Below are 17,947 nucleotides of genomic sequence, written 5' to 3'. Positions count from 1 at the left end.
ACCTTTATTGTCACACCTGGGTGAAGTCTGGTCTGGGTTTCATGTTTTGTCATTTCCTGTTTTATTTTGAAATGCTGACTCTCCCTCTCATTTCAGGTCACTTGCCCTTCCTCCTGTTTCCCTGGTCTGACGTCTTTCCTGATTGCCTGATTGCGCCCACCTGTGTCACCCTCCCTCATGTGTATAAATGTCTCATCCTCCTTCTGTCCTGTGCCAGAGTCTTGTGCGTACCTCCAGCGTTCCTTGCCACAGTCTTGTCTTCAGCCATTGCCACGTTTTGTTTGTACTTTTGATCCACGGGAGATTCTTTGTAAATAAGAAAGACGGGACCCTGCGACCATGTATAGACTATAGTCCTCTCAACGACACAACCATAAAGAATCGGTACCCCCTTCCATTAATGTCATCAGTCTTTGATCAGCTCCAGCAGGCAAAGGTTTTCACCAAGCTTGACTTGCGCAATGCTTATCATCTCATTCGCATTAGGGAGGGTGATGCAGGTGGGCGCAATCAGGCAATCAGGAAAGACGTCAGACCAGGGAAACAGGAGGAAGGGCAAGTGACCAGAAATGAGAGGGAAAGTCAGCATTTCAAAATAAAACAGGAAATGACAAAACATGAAACCAGACGAAACCCAGACCAGACTTCACCCAGGTGTGACATTTATTACGTGTCTAAGACGGACCCGGGCAAAATACGGCCCGTTATGATTTTCAATCCAGCCCGCCGAACGTTCGACATCATTTTTTTAGACCTTTAACATCAAAACTGTCGCCGCCATTATGATGTGCGGTGTTGTTTTTAAATGACCGGAACAATACAAAGTATTTCAATGGTCGAAATCTGCGCTTTTTGGTATTATAGGAGTTATTAGGGTAATCTAGGTCAGTGTTTTTCAACCACTGTGCCGCGGCACACTAGTGTGCCGTGAGATATTGTCTGGTGTGCCGTGGGAAATTATGCAACTTCACCTAATTTATCCCAAAAATATTTTTGGCAAATCAATAATTATAATCTGCCAATAATGTGCCGTTGCTTAGTGTCTGCGCTGTGTAAAACTCGGCAGGGTAACCACGTAATACTCCATGTCAGTAGGTGGCAGCATTGCTTTGTAAAAGTCGGAATGTGTCGGGTGAGACGAGGATGGTTTGTTGTGATCCCGATATGCAGACCACAGTGGGAGGCAGGGTGCAGGTAAAAAGGGTATGTAATGCTTAAACCCAAAATGAACGAAAGGAAAAGGCTATGCAAAACAAAAGTCAAACTGAACTGGCTACAAAGTAAACAGAGACAGAATGCTGGACGACAGCAAAAACTTACGGTGTCCACAAAGTACATCCGTACGTGACATAAAAATCAACAATGGCCACACAAAGAAGGATAGCAACAACGTAAATAGCCTTGCTTGCTAACACAAAGCAGGTGCGCGGAATAGCGCTCAAAGGAAGACATGAAGCCACTACAGGAAAACACCGGCAAAACAGGAAGGGCCACCAAAATAAGCAAGACAAGAACTAAAGCACTACACACAGGAAGACACCAACACACTCAAAATAAGACACGACGACTTGGTGGAGTTCATTTTTTTAAGTTTTCTGCTGGTGGTGTGCCTCCGGATTTTTTTTATGACAAAAATGTGCCTTGCCTCAAAAAAGGTTGAAAAACACTGATCTAGGTCATAGCAGTTTGGACCAGGAACAAAGCAGAGTGGGCGGGGCTTGTTTTCAGAGCAGCCAGCCCCAAACACACGTGTCAGACACAGATGTGGAAGCAGATTATTACGTGACGATATATCATATTGTAGGTGTTTATTACCATTTGCCTTCCTATTTTGCGGTTTGTTACATTTTTGTTGTGTTTTATATACAGTGAGTGTATACACATGTACCTGTCTATATGAACAAATATATAAACACACAGCACAAACAAATTCAGTTGTTTACAGCATGGAAGTTGACCAGCTTTTCCTCCCGGGGAATTAAAGTCACTGGTCAATCCCAAGTTCTTTCGATGACATATATGCTGAGTAAGAAGGACCATCAGGACAGAATAGGAATATTATCAAGTTTTACTGAAGCTTCAGGAGACCAGCCCAGACCAATACATCTCAAATTGGTCCAACATTCAAACGGAAAAAAACTACTTCTTGAAAAGGAAAGCAGTCACCCCCCAGAAGAGAATGCCCCCCCCCCCCTTTCCCCAACACTGATAAGGCAAGGAGGGGGATGTATCCTCTTCACATTGCAAAGTCTAAAACACTAAACAGACCTCTGCAGACAAAGAGAAACTGGTACACAGCGTATACAATGGAAAAGTACTAGCTGCTCCAAACATGACTATGAATAAAGAAAGAACTCTTAAACATATATGCATTCTCCACAAAGTACAGACACTACTACTATTACGAGCACGTCATTGATGTATAACAATATACTTGATATATATTATTATGCTTATCGTTTTTCTAAGATGGCACATGCGTAGTGGCTGCTGGTTGCAGGAGCGCCACTGCTGGGCTAGTGGGCAGCCTGGGACGGAGTCGGCTCTCTTGGTTGCTTTGTTGGGTGTGTTCCTGTCCCGTGCAAGCCCCCGCCCCAGCAGAGGATGGCGTAGAGCAGTGCAGAGACCACCGTGGTCTATGTAGTTTGTGTTTTCTCTAAGCAGGGTGCAATAATATAAATTATTATTTGCAATTTTTTTTTGGGGGGGGGGGGTTTCAACGTGTTTTACATTTGTAGCTGTATGAAGTAATGGCACCGCTGAAGTTGCGTCAGCTCTGCGCTTTTTTTTAATGTAATTTGTGTTCTTTGATGTTATCTATCTTGTTTTCATGTTTTAAAGGCCTACTGAAATGATTTTTTTTTTTATTTAAACGGGAATAGCAGATCCATTCTATGTGTCATACTTGATCATTTCGCGATATTGCCATATTTTTGCTGAAAGGATTTAGTAGAGAAAATCGACGATAAAGTTCGCAACTTTTGCTCGCTGATAAAAAAAAGCCTTGCCTGTAGCGGAAGTAGCGTGACGTCACAGGAGCTAGTATTCCTCACAATTCCCCGTTGTTTACAATGCAGCGAGAGAGATTCGGAGCGAGAAAGTGACGATTACCCCATTAATTTGAGCGAGGATGAAAGATTCGTGGATGAGGAACGTTACAGTGAAGGACTTGAGAGGCAGCGATGGACGTATCTTTTTTCACTCTGACCGTAACTTAGGTACAAGCTGGCTCATTGGATTCCACACTCTCTCCTTTTTCTATTGTAGATCACAGATTTGTATTTTACACCACCTGGGATACTATATCCTCTTGAAAATGAGAGTCGAGAACGCAAAATGGACATTCAGTGCCTTTTATCTCCACGACAATACATCGGCGAAATGCTTTAGCTACGAGCTAACGTGATAGCATCTTGCTTTAACTGCATATAGAAACAAAAGAAATAAACCCCTGACTGGAAGTATAGATAGAAAATCAACAATACTATTAAACCGTGGACATGTAAATACACGGTTAATGCTTTCCAGGCTGGCGAAGGTTAACAATGCTGTGCTAACGACGCCATTGAAGCTAACTTAGCAACCGGACTGCACAGAGCTATGCTAAAAACATTAGCTCTCCACCTACGCCAGCCAGCCCTCATTTGCTCATCAACACCCGTGCTCACCTGCGTTCCAGCGATCGGCAGAAGGACGAAGGACTTCACCCGATGCGTTTGGCGGCCCGGAGACGTAGGAAGTCAAGGTGAAGTCGGCGGCTAGCGCGGCTAGCGCTCCAACAAAGTCCTCCTGGTTGTGTTGCTGTAGTCCGCTGCTAATACACTGATCCCACCTACAACTGTCTTCTTTGCAGCCTTCATTGTTCATTAAACAAATTGCAAAAGATGTCCAGAATACTGTGGAATTATGAAATGAAAACAGAGCTTTTTGTATAGGATTCTACGGGGTACCATAACTTCCGTTACTCGGACTTCGTCACGCGCATACGTCATCATACCGCGATGTTTCAGCCGGATATTTCCCGGGAATTTTAAAATGTCACTTTATAAGTTAACCCGGCCGTATTGGCATGTGTTGCAATGTTAAGATTTCATCATTGATATATAAACTATCAGACTGCGTGGTCGGTAGTAGTGGCTTTCAGTAGGCCTTTAACCTTCATTTTTGTGGCGTTTTTCTATCTGCACTGCAACCACATCTACATTGTGGTATAAATAAAGTACATCCTGTATTATGTCGAAGTGTTTGTGTGCGTCTGTTGACATTTTGATAACATCAAACATTTGTCTGTAACACAATATTGTTATTATTATAGTGTACCAAATGTACATGTAAATACAAACCCCAAAAGCAGTGAAGTTGTCACGTTGTGTAAATGGTAAATAAAAAGAGAATACAACAAATCCTTTTCAACTTTTACTCAATTGAATAGACTGCAAAGACAAGATATTTCATGTTCACACTGAGAAACTTTGGTATTTTTTGCAAATATTAGCTCATTTGGAATTGGATGCCTGCAGCATGTTTCAAAAAAGCTGGCACATGTGGCAAAAAAGAGTGAGAAAGTTGAGGAATGCTCATCAAAGACTTATTTGGAACATCCCACAGGTGAACAGGCTAATTGGGAACAGGTGGGTGCCATGATTGGGTATAAAAGCAGCTTCCATGAAATGCTCAGTCATTCACAAACAAGGATGGGGCGAGGGTCACCACTTTGTCAACAAATGCCTGAGCAAATTGTTTAAGAACAACATTTCTCAAGCAGCTATTGCAAGGAATTTAGGGATTTCACCATCTACGCTCCGTAATATCATCAAAAGGTTCAGGGAATCTGCAACCAACATTGAATGCCCGTGACCTTTGATCCCTCAGGCTGTACTGCATCAGAAAGCGACATCGGTGTGTAAAGGATATCACCACGTGGGCTGAGGAACACTTCAGAAACCCACTGTCAGTAACTACAGTTGGTCGCTACATCTGTAAGTGCAAGTTACAACTCTACTATGTAAAACCAAAGCCATTTATCAACAACACCCAGAAACGCTTCGCTGGGCCTGAGCTCATCTAAGATGGACTGATGCAAAGTGGAAAAGTGGTCTGTGGTCTGACGAGTCCACATTTCAAATTGTTTTTTGGAAACTGTGGACGTCGTGTCCTCCGGACCAAAGAGGAAAAGAACCATCTGGACTGTTCTAGGCGCAAAGTGTAAAAGCCAGCATGTGTGATGGTATGGGGGTGTATCCTCGCCAAGGTTTCTCATTGTTATCCCATTGGGTTGAGTTTTTCCTTGCCCTGATGTGGGATCCGAGCCCAGGATGTCGTTGTGGCTTGTGCAGACCTTTGAGACACTTGTGATTTGGGGCTATATAAGTAAACTTTGATTGATTGATTTAATAATATTAATATAATAATTACACGTCCGATAGTTTTGTTTGATACACAACTTCCTCTGTTCAATCCTTGTTATGGTCACTAGTAGTGGAGTCTTGAAATACTTCATCCAATCCACTGTATTTATATAGCACATATAAACACCCCAGCACCTCCAAAACCCTCAAATCTAAACTCCAAACATCCCAGAACAAGATAGTCAGATTACTTCTAGACCTCCACCCCAGATCCCACCTCACTCCTACCCACTTCTCCAAAGTGGGCTGGCTCAAGGTGGAGGACAGAGTAAAACAACTTGCACTGAGCCTAGTCTATAATATCCACTACACCTCCCTGATACCGAAGTACATGTCAAACTACTTCCTTAACGTAAATGACCGCCATAACCACAACACCAGGGGGAGCTCCACTAACCACGTTAAACCCAGATCCCACCTCACTCCTACCCACTTCTCCAAAGTGGGCTGGCTCAAGGTGGAGGACAGAGTTAAACAACTTGCACTGAGCCTAGTCTATAAAATCCACTACACCTCCCTGATACCGAAGTACATGTCAAACTACTTCCTTAACGTAAATGACCGCCATAACCACAACACCAGGGGGAGCTCCACTAACCACGTTAAACCCAGATTCCGAACTAACAAAGGTCTTAACTCATTCTCCTTCTATGCCACATCAATATGGAATGCGCTCCCAACAGGTATAAAAGAAAGGGCATCTCTATCCTCCTTCAAAACCGCACTAAAACAACACCTCCAGTCAACTTCAACCCTAAACTAACACCCTCCCCCCACCACATCCCACCTCCCCGGATTGTAAATAACCAAATGTAAATAATCAAATGTATAAACTTGTTCTTATGCTTTGTTCACTGCTCGCTGTACATATCCTACCAAGTCAGACCTACACTGTTTCAATGTCCATTTCTCTGATGATGCAATTGTTGATGACTGAAGTGTTGATATCAACCAAACCTAACCCCCCTCCACACCCCGGATTGTAAATAATGTAAATAATTCAATGTATATACTCTGATGATTATCTTGTGTGATGACTGTATTATGATGATAGTATATATCCGTATCAAGTAGGGATGTCCGATAATATCGGCCTGCCGATATTATCGGCCGATAAATGCGTTAAAATGTAATATCGGAAATTTTTGGTATCGGTTTTTTTTATTATCTGTATCAGGGTTTTTTTTAAATGTTTTTTTTATCAAATCAACATAAAAAACACAAGATACACTTACAATTAGTGCACCAACCCGAAAAACCTCCCTCCCCCCATTTCTTTCTGTTATTAATATTCTGGTTCCTACATCATATATCAATATATATCAATACAGTCTGCAAGGGATACAGTCCGTAAGCACACATGATTGTGCGTGCTGCTGCTCCACTAATAGTACTAACCTTTAACAGTTAATTTTACTCATTTTCATTCATTACTAATTTCTATGTAACTGTTTTTATATTGTTTTACTTTATTTTTTATTCAAGAAAATGTTTTTAATTTAGTTATCTTATTTTATTATTTTTTTTAAAAAGTACCTTATCTTCACCATACATGGTTGTCCAAATTAGGCATAATAATGTGTTAATTCCACGACTGCATATATCGGTTGATATCGGTATCGGTTGATATCGGTATCGGTAATTAAAGAGTTGGACAATATCGGAATATCGGATATCAGCAAAAAGCCATTATCGGACATCCCTAGTATCAAGAATGAATTTAAGTGGACCCCGACTTAAACAAGTTGAAAAACTTATTGGGGTGTTACCATTTAGTGGTCAATTGTATGGAATATGTACTTCACTGTGCAAACTACTAATGAAAGTTTCAATCAATCAATCAATCAATCCTCTTTTCAATCCTTGTGATGGCACATCTCCTCTGGACTCTTCCTGCTTTTTACTGCACTGGTCACTAGTAGTGGAGTCTTGAAAAACTTCATCCAGTCCACTTTATTTATACAGCACATAATAACAACACAAATGTTTCCAAAGTGCTGCGCAAAAATATTAAAAACACGATTCAAATATTATCCTTAGCTCCACCAATGACTGAATAAAAACAAAATAAATAAATATAAAACTAAAATAAAAATAAATATACCATACCAACTTTATTTATAAAGCCCTTTAAAAAACAAGCACGGTTGAAGAACAGGGGCCGTACTTATCAAGCTTCTTAGAGTGCCATTTTACACTTAAGTCCTGAGAATTTGCGAAATTTAGTCCTACTCTCAAACTTAAGAATAAAAGCTTTTTATCAACGTTCTTAAGTCTAAGAATCACTCCTACTCTCCACGATATTTAAGACACCTTCAGAGGTGTCTTAAGTGGTTAGGAGTTGCCAGCAGGGGATGGCACTGAGGCGAGAGAGACGTGCGCGAACATTCAGGGAGCGGAACGATGTTCTGGATTTGTTTGATGACGAGCAGCTGATCAAACGGTATCGTTTAGACAGAGCGGGTATTATTTTTGTCACAGATTTAATACTTTTCGATTCCATGTTGATTTCTGCATGTGGCTGCAGTGGGCTAGTATATATAGAGCCACCCACACCAGTTTCAAATTAGTTGCCTAATTAATGAATTGGAAAGAAAATGTTATGACAGTAGCGTATGTGTGTGGCCGTGAGGTGAGTGACGTCAGTGAGTGTGTGGGCGAGAGAAGAGAGGGAGCGGTAGCGTGAGTGCCGGCGGGGACTAGTTTGTTTTGTATTATTTTGTAGTTTATTGTCAAAATATACACTCCCATTGTCCAATTAAATATTTCCAAGATATTTCTTTATTCTTAGACAACGGATTCCCTTCCGTGATTGGTCATTTCTATGGACACAGAAATGACGTCACCTAAAATTCCATTTACGGCACATAGTAATGTCGTAATTCAGCTCTGAGTGTGACACTTAAGATTCAGTCCTACACTTCGCTGAAAGTGTGAGTAAGACGCTTTATAACTAACTTTTAAGTGCAGCTTTCAGCGAATAATTTATTTACTCTTAAGTCAACTCTTAGCAGACTTCCTAGGAGTCATTCTGAGAAGCTTGATAAGTACGGCCCCAGAGGGCTGGACACCACAAAGAAGTAGAGGCAAAGGACAGACTAAAAAATAACATTTACAACAGAAGTAAAATACACATAGAAAAAGCAAATACAAATTACCCTAAGAACAATTTGTTAGATAAAAAGCAGTTAAAAACAGTTAAAAGTTAAAAACAGTTTAAAGTCTCATGTTGGGTTAAAAGCCAGTGAATAAACATGGGTTTTAGGAAGGGTGTAGAAGGAAATATGATTAAAACTATAAATAGAAATACAATGTAAAAAAACCACAGAGGACCACGTAACTCACGTAGAGAATAAAAGTGAGTCTTAAAACACTCCACTCATTAAAATACTTACATTCATGCTGGGATTTCGTTACTAATTTGGGGAAGTACTAACTATAAATAACTCCTTCATCAAATCGATCATCGCCACATTGCTGCTAGCTAACTACATTTGTTGTTAAAAAGACGATTGCCGCCCAATTTGGAAATCCTGACGTCATCAACGGTGGCCGCCTTTCGTGACGTCATCTACGCGCGCCCTCCAGGCACCATGAGACGCTGGTGGCGCACCGCCGCGACCTTGTCCCTCGGAGCGGTCCTCGGGGCGTCAGCAGGCCGCCTGTGGACGCCCACGCCCGGCGACCAGCACCACCGAGATGGCGGTCTCCCGGCGCAAGTCCCGGTGGCACCGGTACCGCGCGTCCACGCCGCCGAACTGACGGTGCGTGCGTTCGATGACGTCACGCGTCAGTGTTGACGTAGTAGTATGTCGAGAGCTAAATAGCCATTATATTTTTTGAATGTTGCTAGCTGGCTTTGTCACAAGGTGGATGATGACTTTCATTCATTATTAGGACGCTTTAATTCTCTCTTTAAACATGAATATATGTTCCTAATACACAATAGTAATACACAATAATAATAGTCATACACAATAATAATAATAACACACAGTAACAATAGTAATACACAATAATAATAGTAATACACACTGAATAATAGTAATACACACTGAATAATAGTCATACACATTGAATAATAGTCATACACAGTAATAATAATAATAATACACAATAACAATAGTAATACACAATAATAATAGTAATACACACTGAATAATAGTAATACACATTGAATAATAGTCATACACAATAATAATAATACACAATAACAATAGTAATACACAATAATAATAGTAATACACATTGAATAATAGTCATACACAATATTAATAGTAAGGTATATTCATGGTTCCGATATGAACAAATACTTCAAAATACTTTTTGGTGCCGTCCAGGTGAGTCCAGGTTCTTCTGGCGCGCTGGTGAAATATGGCTTCCCGTCGCTGACCCACGTGAGGACCAGGGAGTCCTACGTCAGCTCGTACGACCCACGGACCAGAACGCCGTCGTGGGTCATCGAGCGGCTCAGCGGCGCCTCCCTCAGCGGCTCGGCGGACAGGAAGCTCTGCGACTTCAAGGAGGACGACAGGTGAGTGCCCGGACGTGGCGCGGCGGCGGATTCGCTGAGCCCCCCGCCGTTTGTCCCCGCAGCCTGCACGTCTACCACCGCGCCACCAACGCAGACTACAGGGGGAGTGGCCTGGACAGGGGTCACATGGCCGCGGCAGCCAACCACAAGTGGAGCCAGAAAGCCATGGAAGACACCTTCTACCTGAGCAACGTGGTCCCTCAGGTACACACCTGCAGTCCTGCTCGAAAGTCTACGTACACTTGTAAAGAACATCATGTCATGGCTGGCTAGTGTTTGCAACTCTTATTTGGTTCAAACACCGATGACATCTATTAAACAGAACAAGAAGCAAGGAATCAGGCAGAGACAGAGTTCAGTTTAGCTCATGAGGAGAACGCGTGGAGCTGCACACTCAGTCACAGTCTCGCCCTACGCTCTAAGGTACGGCTCTATTTATTCAGGATTTCCCCAGTCAGCATCACTGAGGCCGCCTCTAAAAAGGAGTGGTCACACATATGCAAAGCAGCTCCAGTACGCACAATACGTGACGGAATGTGCCGGGGGCCTTGTCTCTGCTTCGTCTGCGTGTTGTCATCTGTTTAATAGATGACATCTATTAAACAGAACAAGAAGCAAGGAACCAGGCAGAGACAGAGTTCAGTTTAGCTCATGAGGAGAACGCGTTGAGCTGCACACTCAGTCACAGTCTCGCCCTACGCTCTAAGGTACAGCTCTATTTATTCAGGATTTCCCCAGTCAGCATCACTGAGGCCGCCTCTAAAAAGGAGTGGTCACACATATCATGCAAAGCAGCTCCAGTACGCACAATATGTGACGGAATGTGCTGGGGGCCTTGTCTCTGCTTCGTCTGCGTGCTGTCATCTGGTCTTCGTTGAGGTACTTGAAGTCCTTGGCTGTTAGCAGGCTAAAACAAAGATAACATCTGCGGCTGAGGCCACCCCTCATATGCCGTGGAAGATAAGAAGTTTTGTCCTTGCACAGATAGAAAAGTCTAACGTGAGCACAATAGATTACTATAGCAACGGCCTTTAAGCATAAGAGTTGTGTGATAACTTGTACATAATTATTCTGACAGCAACACCCAACAAGACCCAACCTCCGGGCTGATGATTTGAGCTTGTCCTGAACAATTTGGAGCTAATCCTCCTTTTTCATTGTCCCATTTAACGCAGCAAAACAGGCCCAGAGCATAACACTACCACCACCATGCTTGACGGTAGGGATGGTGTTCCTGGGATTAAAGGCCTCACCTTTTCTCCTCCAAACATATTGCTGGGTGTTGTGGCCAAACAGCTCACTTTTTGTTTCATCTGACCACAGAAGGTCTTATCTTTGTCCATGTGATGTCACATGAAACAAAAATGGAGCTGTTTGGCCGGAAAAGGTGAGGCCTTTAATCCCAGGAACACCATGCCTACCGTCAAGCATGGTGGTGGTAGTATTACGCTCTGGGCCTGTTTTGATGCTTTAAAGGCCTACTGAAATGACATTTTCTTATTTAAACGGGGATAGCAGATCCATTCTATGTGTCATACTTGATCATTTCGTGATATTGCCATATTTTTGCTGAAAGGATTTAGTAGAGAACATAGACGATAAAGTTCGCAACTTTTGGTCGCTGATAAAAAAAAAAGCCTTGCCTGTAGCGGAAGTAGCGTGACGTCACAGGTTGAAAGGCTCCTCACATTTCCCCATTGTTTACACCAGCAGCGAGAACGATTCGGACCGAGAAAGCGACGATTACCCCATTAATTTGAGCCAGGATGAAAGATTTGTGGATGAGGAACGTGAGAGTGAAGGACTAGAGTGCAGTGCAGGACGTATCTTTTTTCGCTCTGACCGTAACTTAGGTACGCGAAATGGACATTCACAGTGACTTTTATCTCCACGACAATACATCGGCGAAGCTCTTTAGCTACGGAGCTAACGTGATAGCATCGAGCTTAAATGCAGATGGAAACAAAAGAAATAAGCCCCTGACTGGAAGGATAGACAGAAGATCAACAATACTATTAAACCATGGACATGTAAATACACGGTTAATAATTCTCAGCCTGGCGAAGCTTAACAATGCTGTTGCTAACGACGCCATTGAAGCTAACTTAGCAACGGGACCTCACAGAGCTATGCTAAAAACATTAGCTATCCACCTACGCCAGCCAGCCCTCATCTGCTCATCAACACCCGTGCTCACCTGCGTTCCAGCGATCGACGGCGCGACGAAGGACTTCACCCGATCATAGATGCGGTTGGCGGCCCGGAGACGGTGGAAGTCAAGGTGAGGTTGGCGGCTAGCATCGGCTAGCGCGTCTGCTATCCATCTCAAAGTCCTCCTGGTTGTGTTGCTGCAGCCAGCCGCTAATACACCGATCCCACCTACAGCTTTCTTCTTTGCAGCTTTGTCTTTGACCTTTTTTTTTTACTTAAAGAAAGCAAATTAACATATTATATGAGAATGTTATGTTATGATTATCTTTAACCGAATCACAGCAGTGCTCAAATTAAAAAACAGCATTCCCTCTCATGTGATATTGCTTTAATTAACATTAATGATGTGCACTTTAACAACTAGGCTTACAACTATACCTAATATATAAAGGGGTGGAAAAGTGACTATTACCTGCAGGGCAAACATTAGCTAACCAGAAGGCAATAACAATGTCAACAAAAAATACCTGCTTAAAAGATGTAATACAAATGTCCCTGAGGAATGTAAGGTGGGAGTACTGTAATTACCTAACGTTACATGATTATTTTCCATAACAATTTAGCCCCCTCCACAATATTAACCCGACGTTAAAACAGAACTAGCTATTTATTGATTAGCAATTGCCGAATCATGTAACATTAGCTTAATGCTAAAAAGCCAGGTGACTATCACATTCTGTAACAGACAAATAATTTCATGTAGGCTAACGTTACCTACCTGCTACCTCTGTCTTTTTCTCGTTTCTCCTCCTCTTTTCTCTTTTTTTCTTCCCTGGGCACCTGACAGTTTTGGCCGTTTTGACATCCTGTGTTGATTTTTTGATGTGGTAAGAGTCATGATACGGGAAGGGAGGGGACGCACCGTGCGGGGGGAGAGGGGGGCGTAATGTTGTAACAAATAATATTTCTATTAAATAGGCTTTACTTTGCATTTTAATTAACGTGGGATTATTTTTTGTATTTAGAAATAATAGTACCAACTTTTTTTTTTTTTGCTCCAACATTTGTGGCACTGGCGTGGCGCCCCCTGATGGACGGCGCCCTTTAGCATTTGCCTATACGGCCTATGCCACGGGCCGGCCCTGGGACCATGTCAGAAAACTGATTAGTGTTCTGTGTCTTGTAATTGTCCTGTGTTATGTATTTTACAATGTACTGCTTTTATATTTCCTGTATTTTATATTATTACTTGAAACTGTTTTATATTTAAAGGCCTACTGAAACCCACTACTACCGACCACGCAGTCTGATAGTTTATATATCAATGATGAAATCTTAACATTATAACACATGCCAATACGGCCGGGTTAACTTATAAAGTGACATTTTAAATTTGCCGCTAAACTTCCGGTTCGAAACGCCTCTGAGGATGACGTATGCGTGTGACGTAGCCCGGCGAACACGGGTATGCCTTCCACATTGAAGCCGATATGAAAAAGCTCTGTTTTCATTTCATAATTCCACAGTATTCTGGACATCTGTGTTCGTGAATCTGTTTCAATCATGTTCATTGCATTATGGAGAAGGAAGCCAAGCAAGCAAAGAAGAAAGTTGTCGGTGCGAAATGGACGTATTTTTCGAACGTAGTCAGCCACAACAGTACACAGCCGGCGCTTCTTTGTTTACATTCCCGAAAGATGCAGTCAAGATGGAAGAACTCGGATAACAGAGACTCTAACCAGGAGGACTTTTGATTTGGATACACAGACGCCTGTAGAGAACTGGGACAACACAGACTCTTACCAGGATTACTTTGATTTGGATGACAAAGACGCAGACGTGCTACTGTGAGTATGCAGCTTTGGCTTTTTTTTGCGTATGTACGTAACTTTTTTAAAATATATAAGCTTTATGAACCTTGGGTTAGGTGAACGGTCTTTTGGGCTGAGTGATTGTGTGTGTTGATCATGTGTTTGAATTGTATTGGCGTGTTCTATGGAGCTAGGAGCTAGCAGAGGAGCTAGGAGCTAGCATAACACGTACCGTACCGTAAGTGCGCGTCACGTACGTAACTTTTTAAAAATATATAAGCTTTATGAACCTTGGGTTAGGTGAACGGTCTTTTGGGCTGAGTGATTGTGTGTGTTGATCAGGTGTTTGAATTGTATTGGCGTGTTCTATGGAGCTAGGAGCTAGCAGAGGAGCTAGGAGCTAGCATAACAAACACGCAGGTGTTATTCAGGATTAATTTGTGGCATATTAAATATAAGCCTGGTTGTGTTGTGGCTAATAGAGTATATATATGTCTTGTGTTTATTTACTGTTGTAGTCATTCCCAGCTGAATATCAGGTACCGTGAGTATGCAGCCTTGGCTGCTAAACATTCGATAACTTGACCGTATGTGCGCGTCACGTACGTAACTTTTTAAAAATATATAAGCTTTATGAACCTTGGGTTAGGTGAACGGTCTTTTGGGCTGAGTGATTGTGTGTGTTGATCAGGTGTTTGAATTGTATTGGCGTGTTCTATGGAGCTAGGAGCTAGCAGAGGAGCTAGGAGCTAGCATAACAAACACGCAGGTGTTTTTATGCAGGATTAATTTGTGGCATATTAAATATAAGCCTGGTTGTGTTGTGGCTAATAGAGTATATATATGTCTTGTGTTTATTTACTGTTGTAGTCATTCCCAGCTGAATATCAGGTCACCCCCGGCTCTCACAGCATCTTCCCTATCTGAATAGCTTCAACTCCCCACTAGTCCTTCACTTGCACTTTACTCATCCACAAATCTTTCATCCTCGCTCAAATTAATGGGGAAATTGTCGCTTTCTCGGTCCGAATCTCTCTCACTTCATGCGGCCATCATTGTAAACAATAGGGAACTTTGCGTATATGTTCAACTGACTACGTCACGCTACTTCCGGTAGGTGCAAGCCTTTTTTTTATCAGATACCAAAAGTTGCAATCTTTATCGTCGTTGTTCTATACTAAATCCTTTCAGCAAAAATATGGCAATATCGCGAAATGATCAAGTATGACACATAGAATAGATCTGCTATCCCCGTTTAAATAAAAAAAATTCATTTCAGTAGGCCTTTAAATTTTTTATCCCGTAAAGCGTCTTTGAGTGCTCTGAAAAGCGCTATACTAAATGAAATGTATTATTATTATTATTATTAAAAGCAACACATTTAGCTGAACTGCAGCAATTTAGTGGTCAAGTGGTCAAGCAGAAGCTTGTGGATGGCTACCAAAAGCGCCTTATTGCAGGTCAACTTGCCAAGGGACATGTAAGCTAGGGATGATACTTGAAACCGGTTTTCCCGGTTGTTCGATAAGAAAAGAACAGAGTCCTCGGACTCGAATCCCTTTTTGAGAACCGGTACCCGTTATCGAGACCACTATAGTAAAGAAAAAGAGTTGGTTCTTTATTCGATTCCCTCGGAACGAATCCCATCCCGACCAGAAATGCCCCTTGAGACATCACAAGAATTGACGTCACGTAGCTCAGTCATTAGGCACAGATAGGGAAAGCAGGAAAAACAATGGAATAATAAAGTTCAAAACAATATAATCCAATGAATAACTTTACTGAGAGATTTGAGCAGACTACAAACACATGACCAACACTTTTACCACCAACCGGAAACATAGCAACCAGGCTAGCAACGCACCTCCTTTACCGCAGCTGTCACAACGTTATTAAAGCAACCGCAGCACATACATATATATACAACACTGCAGCACATACATATATATACAACATATATGACATCTCCCTTTTTCAACTTTTGTTTTTCTTTCCTTGTAAACGTTGCAAAATCACACTGTAGATGTGTTGTCTGTCTAATTATAAATAATGCAGACGAGGCGTGTTGGCTGAGTTCTTGACGTTTACTTTCACGGGTGACGACATGCAACAACACTTTTCGGGGCTACCGCGCATGCTCGTCACTCCCGTTGCATGCTGGGTAGCGTAGTCGTTATATTCCCTAGCTCATAACATCACATCTTTCCCCCTATAAAGAAAGATTTTAACTCAATAAAGTGTATTTCTTTTTTTTAGCTTTAACTTTTCATTTTTTAGCATTGTAACCACATTTGCAAACAACTTTTCTCTTCATAGAATTTTCTTTCAATAAAGAAATGAAGTGCAAAAATGTCAAAGCATCGTAACAAACAGTTATGTTCCAATAGCAGCAGAAGTGCACTTTTTGGAGAGCTGTATTATTTTCACTTTTGTGCCCAAGGGACTGATTTTATTTAACACTATATTATTATTTATACACCTATAGTGATCACAGAGACAACTTGTTTTTGTGTTACTGTATATATTTGTTTCTCTGAAAAATCCCATTTAATATACTTTGGGTAACAACAATCAATATTTTTATTTTTTTATTTTTTAGGGGGGTAACAGTCAATATTTATTTATTTATTAGATTTCATTTTTTTCTTATATAATAAAAGTGAGCTTTTGTTAAACCAAATATTGTGTGTTTTTTCCCATACACAACAACCTATCTGGACTCCATAAGAGAATCGATAAGGAATCGGTTCGATAAGAGGATTCGATAATAGGCTCGAACTCGATAATTTCTTATCAAACATCATCCCTAATGTAAGCAAATATTAACATTGCTGTATGTATACTTTTGACCCTCACATTTTCAGTAGAGCCATAATAAATTCATCAAAGAAGCAAACTTCATGAATGTTTTTTTGTCACCAACAAGTATGTGCTCCAATCACTCCAGACAGCCATGACAGGATGTTCTTTACAAGTGTATGTACACTTTTGACCACCACTGTACTCACACACACACACACACACACACACACACACACACACACACACACACACACACACACACACACACACACACACACACACACACACACACACACACACACACACAAACACGTTGTGTCCGCAGAACCCTCACCTGAACCAGAACGCTTGGAACAATCTGGAGAAGTTGTGCCGCTCTCTGACCAAACGCTACGCCAACGTGTACGTGTGCACGGGTCCGCTCTACCTGCCCAGGTAACACCGCTTCTTCTTAGGGTGTCGGCCGCAGTGGGCGGAGCTTGACGTGAGCAAACTTGACTTTCAGGCAGGAAGCGGACGGCAAGCTTTACGTGCGCTATCAAGTCCTGGGTCGCAATCACGTCGCCGTGCCGACGCACTTCTTCAAGGTGGGTGGCGTCCTGCTGACATCGACTGCCCGACCGCCGGGTGTTGATGATGACGACGTCTCCGCAGGTGCTGATCCTGGAGCAGGTCCAGGGCGAGGGGGTGGAGCTTCGATCCTACGTTCTCCCAAACGAGCCCGTGGATGAGAAGATTCCTCTGGAGCGTTTTCTGGTTCCCATAGAAACCATCGAGCGGGCGTCAGGACTCCTGTTTGTCCCCAACATCATGAAGAGGAGCGGCAGCTTGCACGCCATCACCACCAAGTGACCCTCGCCATCCAACATGGCGTCCCACCTTCTTGTTTCATACTGCAATCCTAGTAAGAGCCAATTATATTGGATTTCTGTCCCAAATAAAGCTCATAGTTTCATATTTGTGACAAGATGTCCATAAAGTCTTGAACACTACATAAGCAAATAAAACATGTGCAAACCATGGAAAGTTTGATCATAGAATACATTATTAATACAACAAATGAGAACATCTACATCAGGGGGATCTACTTTACTCATCCACAAGGTAAATAGTTCCACACAGTAACAGGTAATAGACTGATATCATCAGGTAATAGACAGATATCATCTATTGCTGTATGGCCAGTGATTTTACAGGTAATAGACTGATATCATCAGGTAATACATATCTATTGCTGTTTA

At 42.0% G+C, this 17,947-nt stretch overlaps 1 protein-coding gene across 1 annotated transcript; it reads left to right on the top strand.

Annotated features, from left to right (window-relative positions):
* The first annotated feature begins 9,001 nt into the window (after positions 1 to 9,001).
* LOC133631928 (endonuclease G, mitochondrial-like) lies at positions 9,002 to 17,717 on the top strand. Its single transcript, XM_062024118.1, has 6 exons — positions 9,002 to 9,172; positions 9,749 to 9,942; positions 10,005 to 10,146; positions 17,032 to 17,141; positions 17,212 to 17,293; positions 17,361 to 17,717. The coding sequence occupies exons 1-6, from the start codon at positions 9,002 to 9,004 to the stop codon at positions 17,556 to 17,558; spliced, it is 897 nt and encodes a 298-aa protein (XP_061880102.1). The 3' UTR covers positions 17,559 to 17,717.
* The last annotated feature ends 230 nt before the right edge of the window (positions 17,718 to 17,947 follow it).

The sequence above is a fragment of the Entelurus aequoreus genome, linkage group LG17, assembly GCF_033978785.1.
Source record: "Entelurus aequoreus isolate RoL-2023_Sb linkage group LG17, RoL_Eaeq_v1.1, whole genome shotgun sequence".
Taxonomy (NCBI): Eukaryota; Metazoa; Chordata; class Actinopteri; order Syngnathiformes; family Syngnathidae; genus Entelurus; species Entelurus aequoreus.
This window is presented reverse-complemented; position numbering and strand designations above follow the sequence as displayed.